The 20,839-nt window shown below is 42.9% G+C and overlaps 1 protein-coding gene across 2 annotated transcripts in view; it reads left to right on the top strand.

Annotated features, from left to right (window-relative positions):
- Window positions 1-20,839, top strand: part of LOC117367053 (E3 ISG15--protein ligase HERC5-like) — a 194,553-nt gene that overhangs the window by 152,576 nt on the left and 21,138 nt on the right. For both annotated transcript variants that reach the window (XM_033959271.1, XM_033959279.1), the window contains exons 19-20: window positions 14,402-14,468; window positions 19,915-19,991. In XM_033959271.1, coding sequence (XP_033815162.1) covers window positions 14,402-14,468; window positions 19,915-19,991 — 144 coding nt within the window. The remainder of the gene's footprint in view (window positions 1-14,401; window positions 14,469-19,914; window positions 19,992-20,839) is intronic.

The raw sequence follows: 20,839 nt of genomic DNA, 5'->3' as shown, positions 1-20,839 counted from the left end.
TTTAATGGCTAATATCTATATACATGTACTGGGCAAGTCACCTAACCCTCCATTGCCCCAGGTACAAGACTTAGATTGTGGGTCCATTAGGGATAGAAAATGTATCTCCATATAATATATGTTGTAGCCGGCATGCTCCAGGCAGAGGGCCTGGGAATACTGGCCACAATTAAACTCTTGTGAGTCGCTGCGTGCCTCACACGGATAAGTTCTTTTAGTACTTAGTGAAAGGGACACCATCCAAACAATAAGTTCAATGATAAATAAAGAATTGCTTTTAATTGTTCAAAACCAAAAAAACACAGTAACTTGCTTGTCAGGATTGAAATAGCAAGGCTCTCGTACCAGGAAAGCACAAAATACAAAAAAAAAACAGTCTCTGGTTGAGAAACCAAAAAGAGTCCAACTCAAACAAAACTCTCATTTAAATCATAGTCCAGGAGGAGTTCATTACCAAAGGAAAGGAAAACTTTTCCACCAAAACCAAACTACAAGACAGTGTAAAAATACTGGCTTCTTCAGTGACTGAAGGCTGGAAAGACAGTGTGCACCGTGTGGCCTTGAATCGCCAGAAATTAGGCCCACTATCCCACCACGTAACACGGGGCTAACCCCACTGTCTTAGCACCTCAAGTATGCTTAATTCCAAAAAGGGAAAGCACAATTAAGCTTTCAAAAAAAGGAAAAACAAAACTTCAAAATAAAAGTCCAAAACAAACTTGCCATAAACTTCAGCAACATTCAAATACTTGCTTTTGTGAGGCAAACCTCCATAGGAATATTTACAGGCATCAGCCCAACACTGGCTTCAGGACTTGTTTCCATCTCCATGGCCAATGGTTCCTCACTCAGACTGGAAGGTGATTCTCTTCCAGCCTCTGTAAACACCATGTCCTCTGGAGCTTGACTGCTATCAGGAGCTCTCAGCCCTGAGCCTTGTGACCTTCCCTGCTGCTGTTCCTCTCTGTTCTGATTTTTCTAGGAGCCTAGTCTTCAGGGAGAGCAGCTTGCAGCCCCGCCCCCAACCCTCAGGTGGACAGGATTTCCGGTGATTCACCTTGTGATCCAGAGGGGGATGGGAACCTAGCACTCCTGCTCTCTTACTCCCTCTAGAGGCCCTAGAAGGAAATTCGGTCTGAGAGGCAGAAAATGGGGAATAAGACAGATTATGGGCAGTGTCTGGATTTGCACTGGGATCTGTACTAGGGACACTCCTAGCAGGCATAGTCTGCTTATCACATACCTCCCCCCTTAACTGTCTGCTAGGGGTGGACCTGGTTCTACCCAAATCTTTTTCCCCAACCCTGGATAAACATCTGCATTGGTTTACTAATTTCTATTACGGTTGCCCTTCTTTCCTGAGTAAGAACTGGGCACTGAGGGATCGAAACCCCGCTGTTGTAACTCGTGGGCCTGAGCCACCGCTTCTGGATCCATAAGAAGTAGGAAACCTTCTTCTAAGGAACCCACCCTAGATCCAAAGCCTGAAACAAGATCACAAATTTTTTTAAGCTCCTCATTGCCTATCTGCTTAACCTGTAACTGTACCTTTTTAACCTCCTCACATACCTGGCCTACAGCACAGGCAATGTCATGTACAACTGGTGTAGAATCCTGATGTTCTGCTACCTGGCCTTCCATATGCCCAATCTGCTCTTTCAATCCCTGAGTGTTTTCTTTTAGAGATTGCAGATCCTCTTGGCAACGCTGGAAGTTCTCTTCCAGGGTAGACCTTAATAACCGGTCTTGGTATAAAAGAGCCTTTCGTAACTTGTCACTCAGACTCCCTTCAACCTCCTGAAATGCTTGCTGCCATAGCCGCTTCTGCTCCTCCTGACCCTGATCTAATTCCCGCTGCAGTTTCCCAAATTGTTGTTCGACTGCTCTTTCCATACTCATCCGGGAATCTAGATCAGATTGAGAGCTCTCAGGATCTACCAAACCCATGTCTCTGACACCAGGCTCATCAGAGGAACCGAAACCTTTTCCTCCTCTACGTGTCGGTAGCAAATGTTTCCATTTTTCCAATTTAGGATGCCAAATACGTTCACAGATCAACTGTGCTATGCAATTCCCTTCTTTAACGTGGAATTCTGTATCGGCACCATTTATTAGTAGAACAGAAACATTGCCCCTGTAATCCGGGTCAATCACCCCAGCACCTACGTCTAGCGAATGCTTTAAAGCTAGACCTGAGCGCGGAGCCACCCTAAGATAAGACCCTGGCGGAGGAGATACCTGTATGTCGGTGGGAACTAAGATTCTTTCCCCACCCAGCACCACTACCTCCTTGGCCGCATAGATGTCACAACCTGCTGCCTTATCATAAGCCTGAGTAGGAGCACAAGCATGTTCGGACAGAGGAGCCCACCGGATCGTAGGCCTCCAACGAGAATAGGTCTTTCCTCCTCGCTGAGGAAAGTAACTGTTAGGCCTATTTCTCCAGGGCCTCCGCTGCGATCCTTCCTTTGCCATAAGCACCTGCCCCACTCTTCCTTCCTTACCCTGAGGTCTAAGGGATCCTTCCCCCTGAATGCCCTCCTCGAGGCCTGCCCAATCCCGTCCCAAGACCAGGAGAGCCGGGACATTGGGAATCACTGCCACATTCAGGGATCTTACATCTCCCTTGAACCTCACTGGAATCTTATATTGTGGATAAGAGTTCTTGCCCCCATGGACACAAACAATAGAGACCTTTGTGGGGTGTCTAATAAAGGAGCCAGTTTGCTTAATTCTATCCCAACACAGTCGGGACATCACTGACTGTTCTGCTCCCGTATCTAACAAGGCCTTTACTTTATAGCACTTTATATAAACAAATACCTGATAGGGTTTAGGAAAGGTCTTGTCTCCCCCCCCCCCCCCCGAGAAGTAGTCAGTGCCAGTTTCACCCTACACTGTTTTTGGAGATGTCCAGGCTTGCCACACCTGAAACAGGTCATAGGTTTTTTACTGGGGCCTCCTACCTCCTGGGCTTTCTTTGAGGTCTCCTGACTATTTCCCTGGAGCTTAGGATATCCTCCTCCCGCTTGAGTCATGGGCCCCCTACGGATGGAAGTACCCCCTTGTGTGCCCCCTCCAGACCCTGAGGAAGTGTTAGTCAATGTATGTCTCAGCCAACTCGATAACTTGCCCTAATGGGCGACTTCCCTGTCTCTGGATCCATGCCTTGAGGCTTTTTGGCAGAGCCTCTAAAAATTGCTCCAACAAGATTTTAGTAAGCATGGCTGGAGGATCTGAAAGACAGGGTTGTAGCCATCGCTCCACTAACTTCCTCAGCCTGTACAACAAAGCTTTGGGCCTTTCTTTATCCCCTAACTGGGCACTCCTGAACTCCTGTCTATAATGTTCCCTTGTGTAACCCAGGTAGTCCAAGATGTGGTTCTTAATGGCTCTATAGTTGTTAGCAAGCTCAGGGCTGAGAGACTGATACGCCGCCAGTGCTGCTCCAGTAAGACACGGTATTAGCCTCATGGCCCATTGTTGCTCCGGCCAGCCGGCCGCGACTGCCATCCTTTCAAAGGCCATTAGAAAATCATCGGGTGCATCGGTAGGTCCCATCTTACACAGCTGCATGGAGTTTAGAAAGTTTGGTCCTACCGTAGCCCCGGTTGTTGGCAATCCTCCTGCTCCTGTACCACTGGTTATAGTTCCTTGCAGGACTTGAGTGAATGTCCTGGTCTGTTCGCCCATGGCGTTCACCAGCTCCTCATGTTTCCGACCAGACTCCGCCTGGCTCGCCCGCCAGAGATCCTGGTTCGCTTGGAGCACGACCTTCAAGTCCTCGGTCTGTTTCTGACGTTCCGACGCCAACAAGGTAAACAGCTGCTGTAGATCCATGGTGCTACCTGTGAAGCAAACACAGACAAGGAAACCCAAGTGCGGATTTTTTTTTTTTTCCCCCCACACTTGAGAGAGTGTCCCTGCTCCCGCCCACGCTACCAACCCAGAATCCTCAATCAGCTGTCCCCAAGGTACCCTTACCGGACAGACTGACGAGTCTGAGCGTTTGGGTTGATAACAGGCACGGCCTTCAGGTACACAGCTGGGCTCCCTCGGTTCCGGTCCTGGTTCCACTTCCACAGATTTCAGCTGCTACAATCTCCTCAGAGGTCTTTAACTTGCTGCTTCACTCTTCACAGCACAGTCCATCAAAGGGCTCCAAAATTGAAACAACAAATACTGTCTCTCATGAAGGCAGTAAAAATAAATCCCAAAACTGATACCACGTATGTAGCCGGCACGCTCCAGGCAGAGGGCCTGGGAATACTGGCCACAATTAAACTCTTGTGAGTCGCTGCGTGCCTCACAAGGATAAGTTCTTTAGTACTTAGTGAAAGGGACACCATCCAAACAATAAGTTCAATGATAAATAAAGAATTGCTTTTAATTGTTCAAAACCAAAAAAACACAGTAACTTGCTTGTCAGGTTTGAAATAGCAAGTCTCTCATACCAGGAAAGCACAAAATACAAAAAAAACAGTCTCTGGTTGAGAAACCAAAAAGAGTCCAACTCAAACAAAACTCTCATTTAAATCATAGTCCAGGTGGAGTTCATTACCAAAGGAAAGGAAAACTTTTCCACCAAAACCAAACTACAAGATAGTGTAAAAATACTGGCTTCTTCAGTGACTGAAGGCTGGAAAGAAAGTGTGCACCGTGTGGTCTTGAATCGCCAGAAATTAGGCCCACTATCCCACCACGTAACACGGGGCTAACCCCACTGTCTTAGCACCTCAAGTATGCTTAATTCCAAAAAGGGAAAGCACAATTAAGCTTTCAAAAAAAGGAAAAACAAAACTTCAAAATAAAAGTCCAAAACAAACTTGCCATAAACTTCAGCAACATTCAAATACTTGCTTTTGTGAGGCAAACCTCCATAGGAATATTTACAGGCATCAGCCCAACACTGGCTTCAGGACTTGTTTCCATCTCCATGGCCAATGGTTCCTCATTCAGACTGGAAGGTGATTCTCCTCCAGCCTCTGTAAACTCCATGTCCTCTGGAGCTTGACTGCTATTAGGAGCTCTCAGCCCTGAGCCTTGTGACCTTCCCTGCTGCTGTTCCTCTCTGTTCTGATTTTCTAGGAGCCTAGTCTTCAGGGAGAGCAGCTTGCAGCCCCACCCCCAACCCTCAGGTGGACAGGATTTCCAGTGATTCACCTTGTGATCCAGAGGGGGTTGGGAACCTAGCACTCCTGCTCTCTTACTCCCTCTACAGGCCCTAGAAGGAAATTTGGTCTGAGAGGCAGAAAATGGGGAATAAGACAGATAATGGGCAGAGTCTGGATTTGCACTAGGATCTGTACTAGGGACACTCCTAGCAGGCATAGTCTGCTTATCACAATGTAAGCCGCTTTGGTTGTACCCACAGAAAGGCAGTATATTAGATCCATGACCCTTGACACCCCCTACCTTTAATATGTTTTCTGATTTTTATTTTTATTTTTTTTTAAGTTCAAAGTTTCGATTGGTGGTAAGGGAATTGAAGCAAGGGATATCTAAAGATGTTTTATCTAATTTGGAAGGGAGAGACCAGACAGTTACTTATAAATCTTTAATAAAAATTTTCTTATTGCTTCCGAGTCATTTCTCACCAATCCCCATGGGTAATCCAATTGATTTGCCTCAAATGCCAGTCTCCTGTGATCTCAATTTTATTTGGCTAAAGTGGAGCGTAACTTTTTGGAATAATCTCTCTCTTCCCTCAAAAGTTGATCAGTTCCTAACAAATCTGAAACCCTCTCCTCTGCACTAGTTCATCCGTCTAATGAGATTTTGGAGCTCTGCCTGCCTCTGAGTTCCTGTGTGTTGAACTTGGAGCATTTCTGAAAATGCTGTTCTGGAGGTTTGGATTTCATTTTTCTAACTAAATTCCTACGTTGTGCTTCCAAATCCTTCCTCCCACATGTCCCATTACAAAAAAGGAGATCAGACGACTACAGATCGTCCAAAATACCACTATTAAGATCATTAGCGGGGCAAAGAAATATGATCACATCTCCCCTCTCTTAATCAACGCCTATTGGTTGCCAATCGAACATAGGATTAACTATAAAATTTCACTTTTAACATTTACAACCAGACTGAATAACCAACCTGATTTTATTAATAGCCTTTTAATCCCGTATGTTACGTCAAAATCCCTCCGCTCAACTTCTCAAAATCTTTTAGTTATACCTTCTTTAAAATCATTTAATACTTTACGCACCAACAATTTTGCTGTTACTGCTCCTCTCTGGAATTTATTGCCTATATATCTTCGTACCAAATCAGATATAAAACAATTTAAAACAGGATTAAAAACATTTTTATTCCGAGACGCTTTTGGTTAAAATGCCCTTTTAAGGGCCAAGTTTATAATTAAATCTTAATTTTTATTAATAATTTTTTACCTAACCTATTGTTTTAGCCATTTCCTATATCCCCTATCCTATATCAATTGTAGTTCTTCCCCCATCCATCCCTTTGTTGCCGTATGTCTGTGCAAGTCACTTGTTTTCTTTGTTTTAATATACGTCTCAATGTAACTGTTTAACTTGTTTTTATGAAATTTTATTATGTTAACCGCTTAGAAATTAGATTAAGCTGTCAAACAAATATTTTAATAAACTTGAAACTTGAAAACTTGATAAATACCAAAGTGTACCATGACACCCATAAGAACATAAACATCACCATACTGGGATTGATTGAAGGTCCATCAGGCCCAGTATTGTTTTCAACAGTGGCCAATCTAGGTTACAAGTACCTGGCAAGATCCCAAAAGAGTAAAACAGATTTTATGCTGTTTATTGCAGATATAAACAATGGATTTGGCTTGTGGACTTTTCTATTTAGGAAATTGTCCATCTCTTTTTTTAAACCCTATTGAGCAAAATATTTTCTCTGATTTGTTTTAAATTTACTACTTAGTAGCAGAGAATGACATGGGAAAAAAACTGTCTCCGTCACTGCCCCATCCCCGAACCCCCCATCCCCACCGTCCCGTCTCAGCAGCATCCACCCTTCCCTCTCGCCACCTCACCGCCCTTTAGCGGCCCGAGAATCTCCCTCCCTCCCCCTTACCTTCGCGGTGTAAAAAAACTTAAGGAAGGGAAGGCCTGCGGTCACCGATCGCGCGCAGCCCCTTCCTTCCCTCCCTCCGTCCAAATCTATCTCCCTCCCCCTTACCATCACGGCACTTTAGAAAAGAAACTGATGTCGGCGAAGCCTGCCTGTGCTGCCCTGCAGTCGTGTGTGTGTGGGCGGAAGCTTCTCCTCTGACAATTGTCATTTTATAAACACAAATAAAACAGAGCAAGGTTCAACAAAACCCATCTCCCCTCCCTTTCATAAATATCCCCCTTCACTATTGTGAAAACTGAACAAACCAAATTACTACAGAATGCTACACGGAAAAATCAAGCTAACAGAATACTTCAGTCACACATGGCAGGAATAGTGTTGGGGGAGAGCAACTAGGGCAATTGCCCCCTGGTCAGAGAGAGTGAGTCCTAAGCCAGCTTGAAGCTAAAGAAGCACAGCCTGGACTTTGCGGTCCCCAGTTATGTCTAATACCAGCTCTAGCAGGATACATATTTCAAATCTGAAATATTCTAATCACAAAATATAAAATAATTTTTTATTTTTTTATTTTTGTTGTCTGGTTATTTTATTCTTCAACTCACATTGGTCTCAGTCTTTGGTTTTGGATTCCGTCTGTCTTCATCGTGGCATGGCTGGCTCCTGAAGGTAAAATAGGCACGAGGAGCTGGGGAGAAGATGCCGAGTCTGACACGGGCGCAATTTTTTTTTTACCATAGGAGCAAGACTTTTCATCGCTCCCAAGGGACAGTGAAAGATATTGTCACCATTCCCTTGGGGCGGTGAAAGGTCTTGTCCTCATTCCTGCGGTAAACCAGTTGCAAATGTCTCCATTCCTGTGGATTTACTGCAGTGACCCGCGGTAAACGGTCCCCGTCTCATTCTCTACTTAGTAGCTTCAGTGTGTCCCCCACCCCCTTGTTTTTGTATGTTTTGAGAGTAACAAGTGATTTATGTCTGCCCAGTATTATATGTTTAAATGATTTTTATTGAGCAAAGTTAAGTCACAGATACAAAGTGAGCAAAATAAACAGTGCTCAAAAAAACAAATTTACAATTTGATGCATGAGATCAGCTACTTTCACACCAGGGAGGTAAAATTACTTTGTGTTCCTCATTGTTCATCAGCCACCCAGCTACTTAAATTTCTTAAGGACAGTGGCTGCCCTGACCTTTTCTTACTGTGCAAACATACCTGGAGTCACATTCTAAATATCTATATACACTCAACCAACCAGCCAAAAAATTGTCTTGCAAGAAAAAAAAAAAGTTTCCTACGCTCCTAAAACAATGTCCAAACTGGGGCTTCTGACCCAATAACCTCCCCACCCTCCAGCCCCAGAGGCATCAACAGCAGCCACAAATCTCCCTCCCTCTGTTTCTGAAGCAGCAGGTAGCCAGTCCTGACAACACCCCCCCCCCCACTCTCCCTCCGTTCCCAAAGCAGAAGAGCCAGTCCTGACAGCTCCTTCCCTCCGTTTCCAAAGCAGCAGTGCTGATCCTGACAACCCCCTCCCTCCCTCACCAGACGTTGTAGTGGCAGCCAGCGAACAGAGGAAGTGCCAGTAAACAGACAGCATCTGGCCAGCCCCAGCAGGGCCTTTCCTCTGCTGCGTCACTTCGACGCAGCAGAGGAAAGGCCCTGCCGGGGCTGCCTAGAATCTGCCTGTTTACTGGCACCTCCTCTGCTCACTGGCTGCCACTACAGTGTCTGGTGAGGGAGGGAGGGGGTTGTCAGGATCAGCTCCACTGCTTCTAGTAAGGGAAGGAGGGAATGGCAGGAGAAGGGGGAAGAGAAAGTGACCAAGAAAGAAGGGAAGAAGGTGCTATAGGGGTGGGGGGATGATAGAGTGAGGTGGGAAGGGAAACAACTATTTTTACATTAATTCTCAAATAACCAGAAACTACAGTTATCCAGCATCCACCAATCCCCATGAGTGCTGCCGGATAACTTGAGATTCTACAGTATTAAGAATAGTTCCTAGAAAATTGTCTTAGCCCACTTGTCTACCAGACGGTAGTCATTTAATGATTGTATCTCCCAATGGCTGCGTGCTAAATGCAGAAGGCATCTACTCCGGATTTTATCTGACTCTTCTCCACTGGGAGCTCTAGCACCACCTGTGGTTAGTGCCCAAGCACAAAGAGCTCCAAGGAAAGTACATGAAGTAGGGATCCCAATGGGAACATTCCCAAAAATCAACTGTTATGCTCAACGAAGGAACATGACTACATCAATTCCAAAGCAGCTTCCAAAGGCTTCAAAGGAGCTCAGGAAAGACCCCTCCATGCACATAAACATATATACAGAATTCTTCAAAACCCCGAAGGGCTAACTGGCATCCAAGAACAACTTGGAGAAGCATAAACAAAATGAGACAATAGGCAGGCACAGGAAGGACAGGGCAGGAATCTAGAATGTCTCACCTATCTACTGGAAAAGATATTATCAAGGTAATTGCTTTTTCCAGTGCAATAAGTGAAACATTCTAGACAAGTAGGATATACAAAAGCAGTCGAGCTAGCGTGGGCTGACTGCACTGGCCCTCAAGACCGAGCACCCAAAGACAAGAGTCCTATCTTGCCGCCACATCCACTCGGTTAAATTTAGCAAACATGTACAAAGTGGAACACATCACTGTCCTGCAGATCTGTTCTGAAGAGACCACTCTAGCTTTGGCCCACGAAGAAGCCACACTTCTGGTAGAATGCGCCTTTATTTCTATTATTGCATTTTTTTAAACTCTAATTTTAGGAATTGTAAACCGTCCAGATTTGTTTGGTCGGTATATCAAATTGTAAATAAACTTGAAACTTTCCAGAGATGTGAGACTGTTTCCCAGAAAGAATGTAGGCTGACAAAATGGCCTTTCGGATCCATCTGAAAATAGTGGCCTTGGAAGTGGAAGCGCCTCGCTTAGAAGAACAAGTCAGCACAAACAGATGATCAGAGAGATAAAACTCATTAGTAACCTCCAGATTGCACAAAATATCCCTGTGCAGATCTAATTATCTCAAGATGCGATCCTGCATCTTTGAGCCAGAAGGCTGAAAAACAGGTAAACACACCTACTAATTAACATGGAAAGCCAAAACTACCTTCGGCAGAAAGGAGGGGACAGTGCGCAAGGAAATCCTGATATCTGAGATCCGCAGGAAGGGCTCTCGACAAGAAAGAGCCTGTATCCTGTTAACTGTATATTATGTCAACCTGTAACCTGTTCTGAGTTCTTCGAGGAGAACGGGTTAGAAAACCAATTAAATAAACAAAATTTAAACATTCTTCTAAAGTCAAAGCTATCATCTCATGTTAGCTGCACATCTGGCTCATCTGCATTGTCATAAGTTTATTGTTCTATGTTTACATTTTTGCATTATTACATTTGCATTGTAATCTTATCTTACATTTATGATCGCAATAAAGATACTAAGACTTTAAAAAAAAAAAAAAAAAAAAAAGAATAGACCCTAGGTTTACAACTCTTTGAACTAAGTCTGAGGACTGAAAGAGCCACTGGGTTATGTCAGGGAAATTCTGCATGTGTAACACAGCTCCACTTTATTTAGCCAATAGATTTCTTGTAGCCGCTAATAAGAATAGTAGGAGATCACATGTCCTTTTCGTCTTTCCGTCGGTGCAGGGTTGTAAAAGTAAGAAATTTCTTGATCATACATTTTCATACCCAGCAGCCATTCATTACAAAGAATTTAGATTGATATTGTTTATATCTTGCTCTTATGAACATTTTAGAAATCAGTTGAAAACATTTCTCTTTTCTAAACACCTGACTGAATAGATATCATTGTGACATCTGTAATTTCTTTATTGGTAAATCAAACTTATGGTCATGTGGTCTAGAAATCTGGTGTTATGTTATGTAACTGCCTCTTTGTTGGTTTTCATCTCATCCATATTTCGATGCTTCTCCCCAATTTCATTGCAAGTACTCTGTTCTGGCTCTCTCACTCTTGTTTCACCATTTCTCTGTTTGTCTCCGAATTAAGATTTGATTAATAGTTAAGCATATTGTTTTCACTTTCAGGCATGTCCATAATCTTGCACCACAGTACCTATTTACTATATTCTGCTTTAGTTTCTCCATTTTAAGTCATGTATGATGATCAGAATCCAGTTTCCAAACAGGCCACCTTTCCTTTTCAGACCATCTCCTTGTTAGTACCTTTAACTGAAATAAAGTACATTAGTGTACTCCGAGATGCCGCTGAGGAGGAGAGACGCCGGCTTACTGCTTACAGGATATACCTCAAGTTTCAAGTTTAATCTTTATTTGATGAATCGCTTATAACAATATCTAAGCGATGTACAGTATAAAAACCATCAGAATGTGGTAATACATTTAGTTTACAAAAGTCAATTAAAAGACAGACAATGTTGGACTAACAGGAAGGGGTGGGAAGGAAGGGGAAAAGTTACAATTTTGTTTTATGTTAGAAATTGACATCAAAAGGAAAGCACATTGGGTAGTAATGGGTTAAGTTTATATAAGAAGAATGTGAGAACCTAAAATGTTATGTTTTATAAATCGAATGCGTCTTGAAATAGATATGTTTTTAAAATTTTCTTAAATGTGACGAGGTCTGTTTCGTTTTTAATATAATTAGGTAGGGAGTTCCACAATGTAGGGGCTTTCACAGAAAACATATCATTTCGTCTTGTGCCTATGATTCTTAGCGAAGGGATTGAGAGCAATTGTAATGAAGAGGATCTTAAAGAACGAGAGGATTTGTATGGGACAATCATTTTTGCAATATATTGGGGTTCGTTGAAGCTCAACGTTTTGTAAACCAAAAATAAAATTTTAAAGGTAATTCGATGAGTTATGGGAAGCCAATGTGATTTGATTAATAAAGGGGTAACATGGTCAAATTTCTTTGCATTGTGAATTAATTTGACTGATGGCAAGAAGCCCGTCCTGTAGTCAGTCAACAGGCACCTGCGCCTCTCTCCTCCCCGGCACCTGTGCTCCTTCTCACCTCTCCTTATTGATTTATTCATTCAATTTCCTATACCGTTCTCCCGGGAGAGCTCAGAACGGTTTACATGAGTTTATTCAGGTACTCAAGCATTTTTCCCTGTCCGTCCCGGCGGGCTCACAATCTGTCTAATGTACCTGGTGCAATGGGGGGGATTAAGTGACTTGCTCAGGGTCACAAGGAGCAGCGTGGGTTTGAACCCACAACTCCCGGGTGCTGAGGCTGTAGTTTTAACCACTGTGCCACACTCTCCCCACAGCGTTAATAGGAGACTGAGGGCCGCGGCTGTAGGATATCAGTGCATGCGCGGATGTTGATGTAATGATGTCGCACATGTGCGTGATGTCATCGCATTGATGTCTGCGCATTTCTGGGTGACCTCCAGCCGCAGCCCTGAGATTAGTGTGCCAGCAGCTTAAAAAGTTTGCGACACACTAGCCTAGAGGGATCCTTGTTAAATTTCTAATTAGAACTAAAATCCCATTTCTTCAAGCAAGCCCTGTCCTTGGACTCTGTTCCTTCAGTTGCTCTGTCCTTAGCCTACAGATTCTCCAATATTCTGTATATATGTACCATAATAACTTTTCTCTAATCCAAAATTTTTTTGTAGATCAATACATAATTCACCAACATTTCAACTGGCCACAGAAGGATGCTTAGCCCTCTCCTAAGTGCTGTAGAAGAGATGGGACATATACTGTCTCACAATAGTTTTAATTCTGCCAAATTTGTTACATTTTCTATTGAAAATGTCAGGACTTTGCATTAATAATAATAACAATTTATATACCGCAGGACCGTGAAGTTCTATGCAGTTTACAATGATTAGAAATGTTACAGATTGAATGGAATAAACAAAGTACAGACTTAGTGATCGATAGTTCAAGAGATTGTTGGTTGAGAACTAAGATTGTATAGGTTGGTTTCCTAAGTATTTCAGGAACAGATGTGTTTTTAGGCGTTTCCTGAATTCCCTATAGGTAGTAGGCATGAGTAATTGTTCTAGATCTTTACCCCATAGTGCTGCTTGATGTGAGAAAATATATTGATGATGACTTTTAAATTTACAACCTCTAACCGGTGGGGGAACAAAGTTCGGGTGAGAGCTTCGCTTGTGTCTGTTGGCTGTGAAAGAGAAAAGGTCTGTTATATATTTAGGAGTTAAGCCATAAAGTACCTTGAAGCAAAAACAACCAAACTTGAATTTCACACGTTCCTCCATCGGCAGCCAATGTAGAAGTCGGTAGGAAGATGTTACGTGATCAAACTTCTTCAGTCCACAAAGAAGTCTAACCGCTGCATTTTGTACCAGTTGCAATTGCCGCTTATTCTTCTGGGGGAGTGCCAAGTAGGCGATGTTACAATAATCGAGTTGACTCAGTGTAAGGGATTGTCTTTATTAACAGTCTATAATTCAATAAATAGTATAAATACTCAAAACCCTAAATAAAGGCCAACTGTAGAAAGAAAGGAACAGCTTGCTCACTCTCAGAGACGATGAAAGCCGGGCATAATACTTAACCCGAGCTAAGTAACATTCAGCAAACAGTAGCAGCACCATTGTGTGATTGAGTCATATTTTAAATGATAGTTCACAGTTAAACAAGATAAGATAATTTAAATCACAGCTCACAGAGAAAATAAGACAAACATCAATGATAAGCCCAGTTATAAGTTGAACAACTACGATATGCTCTGGTTGTAGACTTTGGGCACTTGAGATAAATAGTCTTCGTCTCTGAGAGTGAGCAAGCTGTTCCTTTCTTTCTACAGTTAGCCTTTATTTAGGGTATTGTCTTTATTAAGCCACAGTTTTCATTGACAAAGCTATTGGTGCACTCTAGAATACTGACTGACTGAAGAGCTCAATTCACAGAATTCAGGGCTTAGAAACATATTCTGGCAGAAAGTGAGTCATTGACTTGGAAATAAAAATACAGTACTTACATATTTTTTTAAAATATTAATGGTTGGCATGGTGACTCTGCAGAGGACCTGATTTCTATTCCCAGGACAGGCTTCTGCTTTTAAGAACAGCTAGGACTAGGGTGCTTTGGAGACTGCAGTCACAGCATCCAGGGAAGATAAGGGAGTCTCTCGCCCTTTAGTAGCGATATCTGGTGTAATGGAGCAGGGTACACACACACAAGGAGTTGTGATTTGTGGCCTCCTGCCTGAGGACCAACACTCCAATGGTTGGGCAGATGGAGAGAGGAACTAAAATAAAATAGCCTGTTCTGCATGACCCAGATGTTATTTATATAAAGCTGTTTGGTAAATAGATTTTCTGCTTTTTTTTTTTGTTGTGTGTGCATATTAGGAATCTCCAGCTTCTCCTTAATGAAGAAGATGATGCCGATATCGAGGAATGGAATCTCTATTTCAATGTAAGAACTTGTTTTCAGATACAGTTTCTCGTAATTTTTAGACACCTTTTTTTAAAATGAAAAATTGTCAGAATTGAAAAGTGAAGCCTTCATATCACCCCAGCTCCATATCGGAGATTCTGCTTGTTCTGAAAGAGCCAATCCTGCGGGAGAGGAGAGATGTTGGACATTTTCCCTTCACTGTCCCCCCTCCCACATACACTTCTGTATTTTTTTCTTCTTTCCTACCCGCAGAGGCAGTCCTCTGCTTCACCTGCAAGCAGGAGAGCAGTGCTTCCTCTCCCATTTCAATTGTCTCCTGTTCCACCTAAAGTCTGCACTTACATGCTGTGTAGTAGACCTAACAGGCCATCAGACTACTGCATGCTGTGTACCATGCCATTAGATTCCTTACCAAAACTGGCGGAGGAGGAGCTGCTGCTGGTAGGAGGGAGGGAGAGGTGTGCACCAGACTGCAGAGAACAGTGGTAAAGGGAGAATTAATGCCAGAAGGAGGCATTGCTGATGCAATGTCAGAGTTTCAAGTTTATTTAAAATTTGATTGATCACCTAATCATATATTCAAGGCGATGCACAATTCTAAAAACAGTTTATAACAGTATACAGCAGTGGTCTCAAACACGCGGCCCGGGGGCCACATGCGGCCCGCCAGGTACTATTTTGAGGTCCTCAGTATGTCTTATCATAATCACAAAAGTAAAATAAAAGTTTCTTGATCATGTCTCTTTAGCTATAAATGACAATATTATTATTAAGACTTAGCCAAAAGGAAAGATTTATAAACTATAAAGCGTTTTACCTCATGCAAAATTGTATTTCTTTAATAAGACATTAACTATTTTTTCTGAGGCCCTCCAAGTACCTACAAATCCAAAATGTGGCCCTGCGTAGGGTTTGAGTTTGAGACCACTGGTATACAGGGAAACAAAAGTTTGTATAGCAAATACATGACTTTCAAGACAGACAGGACCAGTACGGGAAGTGGGATAGAAATACAATAATTGGAGGCAAATGAGATAATCAAGGAAAATTACAAAAGGAGGGGTTTTTGGGTTTTGTTTTTTGTTTTTACAATGTCTAGCAGTCAAAAAGCATCTTTAAAAAGAAAGCATTTCAACTGACTCTTAAATCTATCAATATTTCTTTCTTCCCTTAAGTAGATTGGCATGGAGTTCCACAATTGGGGGGCCACGACTGAAAAAATGTATTGTCTTCGTGCATTAATAATTTTAAGTGATGGAACAGTTAGCAAATGTTGGTCATTAGACCCAAGTATTTTAGTGAAAGCATAGGGAATTAGAATCCTATTGAAAGCTGGAGCCTTATAGAGCTGAGCCTTAAGTGATAACAAACACATTTTGTAAATTATTCTATGTGATACTGAAAGCCAATGAGATTTTTTGAGAAGTGGTGAAACATTGTCAAACTTTTTTGCATGGTAATTCCCAAAGTGCAGGCCTCAAGGCAGTCTCCTCAGTGAACCCTACCTTTAGGACAGTTTTGGGACTATAAACTGTGGTGATGATTTCTGAGATTAGAAATCTGTCCTCCAGAGAAAGCAACTGCTATCACTTTTCACAGAGGCCACCTACCTGCTGTGTCATTACCAGCCTAAGTTACATTCAGTGACATCAAGTTCCAAGGTTCAGTCTTGTATGAAGGGGTTAGCTCCCTCATACTTAACTGAGCAGGCTGTGAAGTATTTCTCTTCCCTGCTTTTACATCGTCGGGACATTCGTTTAGTTTGCCTACAGTTAAGAATATGTACCTGCCACTTACTCCCATTAGAGTGTTCTCTAATGTAGCCCCTTCCCTGTGGAATAGCCTTGCTTTGGAATCCCCACCTCATAGATATGCTGCCAGATTGTATTTGAGCTCACAGTGGATGGGCCTGGGCCCACCCATGGCAGTGCCACTGCTCTGTCTTGCCATCTATGGGACACAGGCAATAGGACTGGCCTGAGTTCCCATCTAAGCACCATTCCTACCCATTATAACACAGTGTGGGATTTTGTATTTTATTTTCTAATTTATGAAGATGATTTGTTTATATTTTACATTGAATATTGTATTTTTATCTTGCTATGTTTTTGGCATATAACCAATTGTTACCTATTATGAAATAGAATAAAATCAAGAAAAAAACAAATTATAATTGGTCACTGTCTTTTGAATGGAAGAAGAGCCCTGGAAAAGTAGGTTATAAAATATTAAGCCCTTTGATCACAATGGTTTTCTTACTGGTGTAGGGGATAAGGGAAGATTAGGTTCTTACCTCAACAATCTTCTTTCTTGTAAAAAGGCATGAGTCTTGACAAGTGAGTTATTCACCCCATTCACAAGTTGTGTAAAAGGCATCATCTACATTTTTCAGCTCCACCTCCTCTGACACTCCTCAGTTTGTACCAAAGTAATTGGGAATCGCTATAAAAAGAGAATGTAAGAGGAGGGGTACGGGGAACTCTCCAACCAGCCCAAGTCTGCTCTGGCCTTAAATGAAACATAATTATAGAAAAACATGGCAAATAGGAATAGAAAACAGGGTGGAATCCAAGCAGCAACCCACCTGAGTACCACTGGCACTAATACTGATGTGACTTTTGTACTCTCCTATTTGTTTATACTCTTGTTTTTCTATGGAAGGGATCTTCTAGGGGAGTGGGTGGCACAGTGGTTAAAGCTACAGCCTCAGCACCCTGGGGTTGTGGGTTCAAACCCTTGGTTGGTAAAAAGGTTTTTATATTACTGCATTTTAATTTGGTACAATAAATGCTGCCTACATCTTGTACATTGCCTGCAGTTTCTGTTGGTTTTTCCATTGTGGGTTCAAACCCACACTGCTCCTTGTGATCCTGGGCAAGTCACTTAATCCCCCTATTGCCCCAGGTACATTAGATAGATTGTGAGCCCACTAGGATAGACAGGGAAAAATTCTTGAGTACCTGAATAAACTCATGTAAACCATTCTGAACTCTCATGGGAGAATGGTATAGAAAATTAAATAAATAAATCAATTTATTTATATTACTCCTTCTTTCGAGGAGGCTCAACTTTGAACACTGCAGAGACCTTCCGGGTATTCATCATTCTTCAAATCCTTTGACAGCCAAAAGTCAAGCATTAGGAAAATACATGTTTGAGACAGTAAGCAGGTGAAAAGCAAATCTGACAGGGCAGGCCATCAAGACTCATATGCCTTTCTACTAGAAAGAAGATTATCAAGGTTAGATTATAATCTTCCCTTCTAATGCAAAAGGCATATGAGTCTTGTACCAATCCTACGGCGGGACAGATGAGCCTGCTGCTAGTATCAAGGACCCAAAATCGGTGTCCTTTCATGATGCCATGTCCACCCTGTAGAATTTCATGAAAGTATGGATCCCCAGGGCCACATAATCCATCTCCAAAACTAGCAACTGGTGGGGGTAGGTATTATCCTCTGTAGTCAGAGTCTGACACAAGATAGTACGGCAGGCACATGTTACAAAGGAAACCACTGCCACTGCCTTCAGCCCCAACGCCAATGCCTCAAACTGCTGTTTGAGGACCAAATCCACCCTGCAGTTCTGCGCATCCTTCAGAACTACCCCTCCTTTACTAGGCAGAGAGGTGCACTTGATAATAATAATTAATAATAATAATTGATAACCTGCCCAACTAAGGAATCCACCTTAGGCAGTATAAACAGCTCCTGAAAATCCAAAGCCATCGGATATAGGTTTGTCATGGTCTTGGCAACCTGCAGGGGCCTTTCGAGAGCCTCCCAGTGTTCCATAAGCATCATGATGATATCTGGATGCAAAGGAAAATTGTCTGGGGCTTGGCACTACTCATAACTGAATGCTGAGCATTGGAGGTCTGCGGGGTCCAGCTTCAAAACCCACAAAGACTCAGTGATGATCTCCAGCACACCGCAGGGTCCTCCCCCTGGTCCAGTGGTATCAGACACTACTGAATCTGAGCCTCCACCTAGAAACCTGCATCCTCCAAAAACGAGGGGATGGGCATCTGGCTTGTGAGTTTGAGCCATCGGGGAGTAGCCACACTCTGCAAGGGAAAACTCCTGTACGGGACAGCCAGCAGAACCCCAGAGGGGATGGAGGAGCCCTGATAGTCCATATATGCTTCAAGCATAAGTTGGATGAGATCAGGGATAAAACTGAAATCAGGAGTAAAACCCAGAACAGGAGAACCTGCATTAAATTCCAGAGACTCCCCATATCCCATCATGGGCCCCAAAACTTCACAGACTATGCCAAGTTGCTATCTGAGGGCTCTAGGGAAGGAGCTTTGCCCAAAACCCAATTCACCTGCGACTCTACCACCCTAGAAGAACCAGAGGAGGCTAAGTTCAGCAAATCCGCCCCCACCCCCTCCATGTGCTTTGCACCACATGGAACAAGGATGCTCCTCAGTTGTCCATCCAGCACAAATCTGGCATGAATCAAGGGTAAAACTGCCCGACAGGTCCATATTTATTGATTTTGAGCAAAATCAAGGTGTTTCCAAGGCAAATAGAGGCTTTTAAAAACAAGATTGGAAATCCAAGATAGCCACCACAGCTGCACGAGGGCAGCACAAAATGGCCCAAATTAAAGCAGCAGTAGCTCAAAAAATTTGGTTAAGGGTTTTTTGGAGGTAGAGAACCAAAACCCCCCAAAACTTCAATTTAATGACACCCATCTAATGGGCAGTACTCACTGTGTTGCTAGTGCTGTGCCTGCTTCAGCTCACAGAAAGGCTGGAAATGGTGGAGACTTACTGTTTTAGCCAAGTATGACAACCCCCACCCACCCCCGCTGCCTACATAAATGCTTGTATCTTTTGGCTGCCACCCAGACTGTGTTGAAACCTGAAAACCCTGGCTCCCACAGCTCCTCCCACCTCTTCATTGGGGGAAGCAGCCGGCACCAGTTAAAGACACATAGACCGACACAGACGCCAAACAACCTATGCTCAAGGTCTGGTAACAACCGGGAGCAAGCTCTGTTACAAAGGAAACTGTTCCCGAGCCACAAATGTGTTAGTGCAGGCTGGCTAGGTAGGTGCCTTGAACCAGGGTGGCCCTCCCAGCTACAGACCTCTTACACCAAAGGTCTGTGTCTCCACCAATGCAGAGCTGACCCAGGAGACCTGGGTACCTCTAAAGCACCAAAAAGCCCCTGAAAGTGGACAACCCCCCCTGAAAATATTAAACCTAAATACAGTTCAGATCAATATGATACCTTCAACTCACATGTTGAAGAAGAAACTGAGGATCACAGAGCAGTGTCAGAGGAGGTGAAGCAGAAAAATATAGATGATGCCTTCTACACAATTCGTAAGTAGGGGTGCATAACCCACTGGTCAAGACTCATATGCCTTTTGCACTAGAATAAGGTCTTCCCACAATATAAAATATGCTGTGTTTCTGAGAGGAAATTATTTTGTCTTTGAATATTTTTAGGTAATAACTGATCAGGAAGAATCTGTTGTGGATCTTGTGGAAAATGGGTCAAACATTCCAGTTTTGAAGTATAACAGGCAAGTTATTTAAGCGGCAGTGTGTTTCTCTTCCCTCTGTTTCCCTCATACTCAATATGCAGTAAGAACACTCAGTTTCCAGGTACATGTCTTAGCTGAGTCTACCACCAAAAATCCATGTCAGTTCTTGGAGAGAAAAAAAGCTTAGAAGGTCTCATGCTGGAAAGGCAGTTAAAGCACTGGGACTGGCAGGCAATTTGCAGAGCCAAATACACTGAAAGCCAGGGCACTTTGTGGGGAATTCAGCCATTGGTACACTAGTTTAGGTACTAGGATGATCCACCCTAAGCTCGTATTCTGTAAAGGATGCTCAGCATGGAACAGCCTTCACAGAGCACAAGCTTAACAAACATTTTGGTCCTGATTTCTATAAACGCTGCCTATAAAAACAGCGCCTACTGCATGTAATTCAAAATTAGGTAGTCAAACAACAAAATTGAGTGTCACACTTAATGTCATGAGTACCAGAGCCAAAAATTTTATCATTGCTTATCCGCAACGGACCAGTTATAATCTGTAAGTCTCCCTTTAAGTCTTGGTACTTTTGGGAACAATAGCCTATGGATTTTTAGGTCCATTTAATAAATATTGATAAAATTTTTGGCTCTGGTACTCATGACATTAACCCCCTCTTTTATTAAGGTGCGCTAACCGATTAGCGCACGCTAAACTCTAATCTATAGACTAACATGCATGCGTTAGCATTTAGCCACGCTAATTCGAGTAGCGCGCACTAATAGGTTAGCGCACCTTAGTAAAAGAGGGCCTAAATGTGACACTCAATTTTGTTGTTTGACTACTGGGTAGTAAGAGTGTCTTATGCTCTTTTATTCTATATTCAAAATTAG

This window comes from Geotrypetes seraphini, chromosome 1 (assembly GCF_902459505.1).
Source record: "Geotrypetes seraphini chromosome 1, aGeoSer1.1, whole genome shotgun sequence".
In the NCBI taxonomy this organism is placed as follows: Eukaryota; Metazoa; Chordata; class Amphibia; order Gymnophiona; family Dermophiidae; genus Geotrypetes; species Geotrypetes seraphini.
Note: the sequence above shows the minus strand (reverse complement) of the source record. Positions and strands in the feature narration are given on the sequence as shown.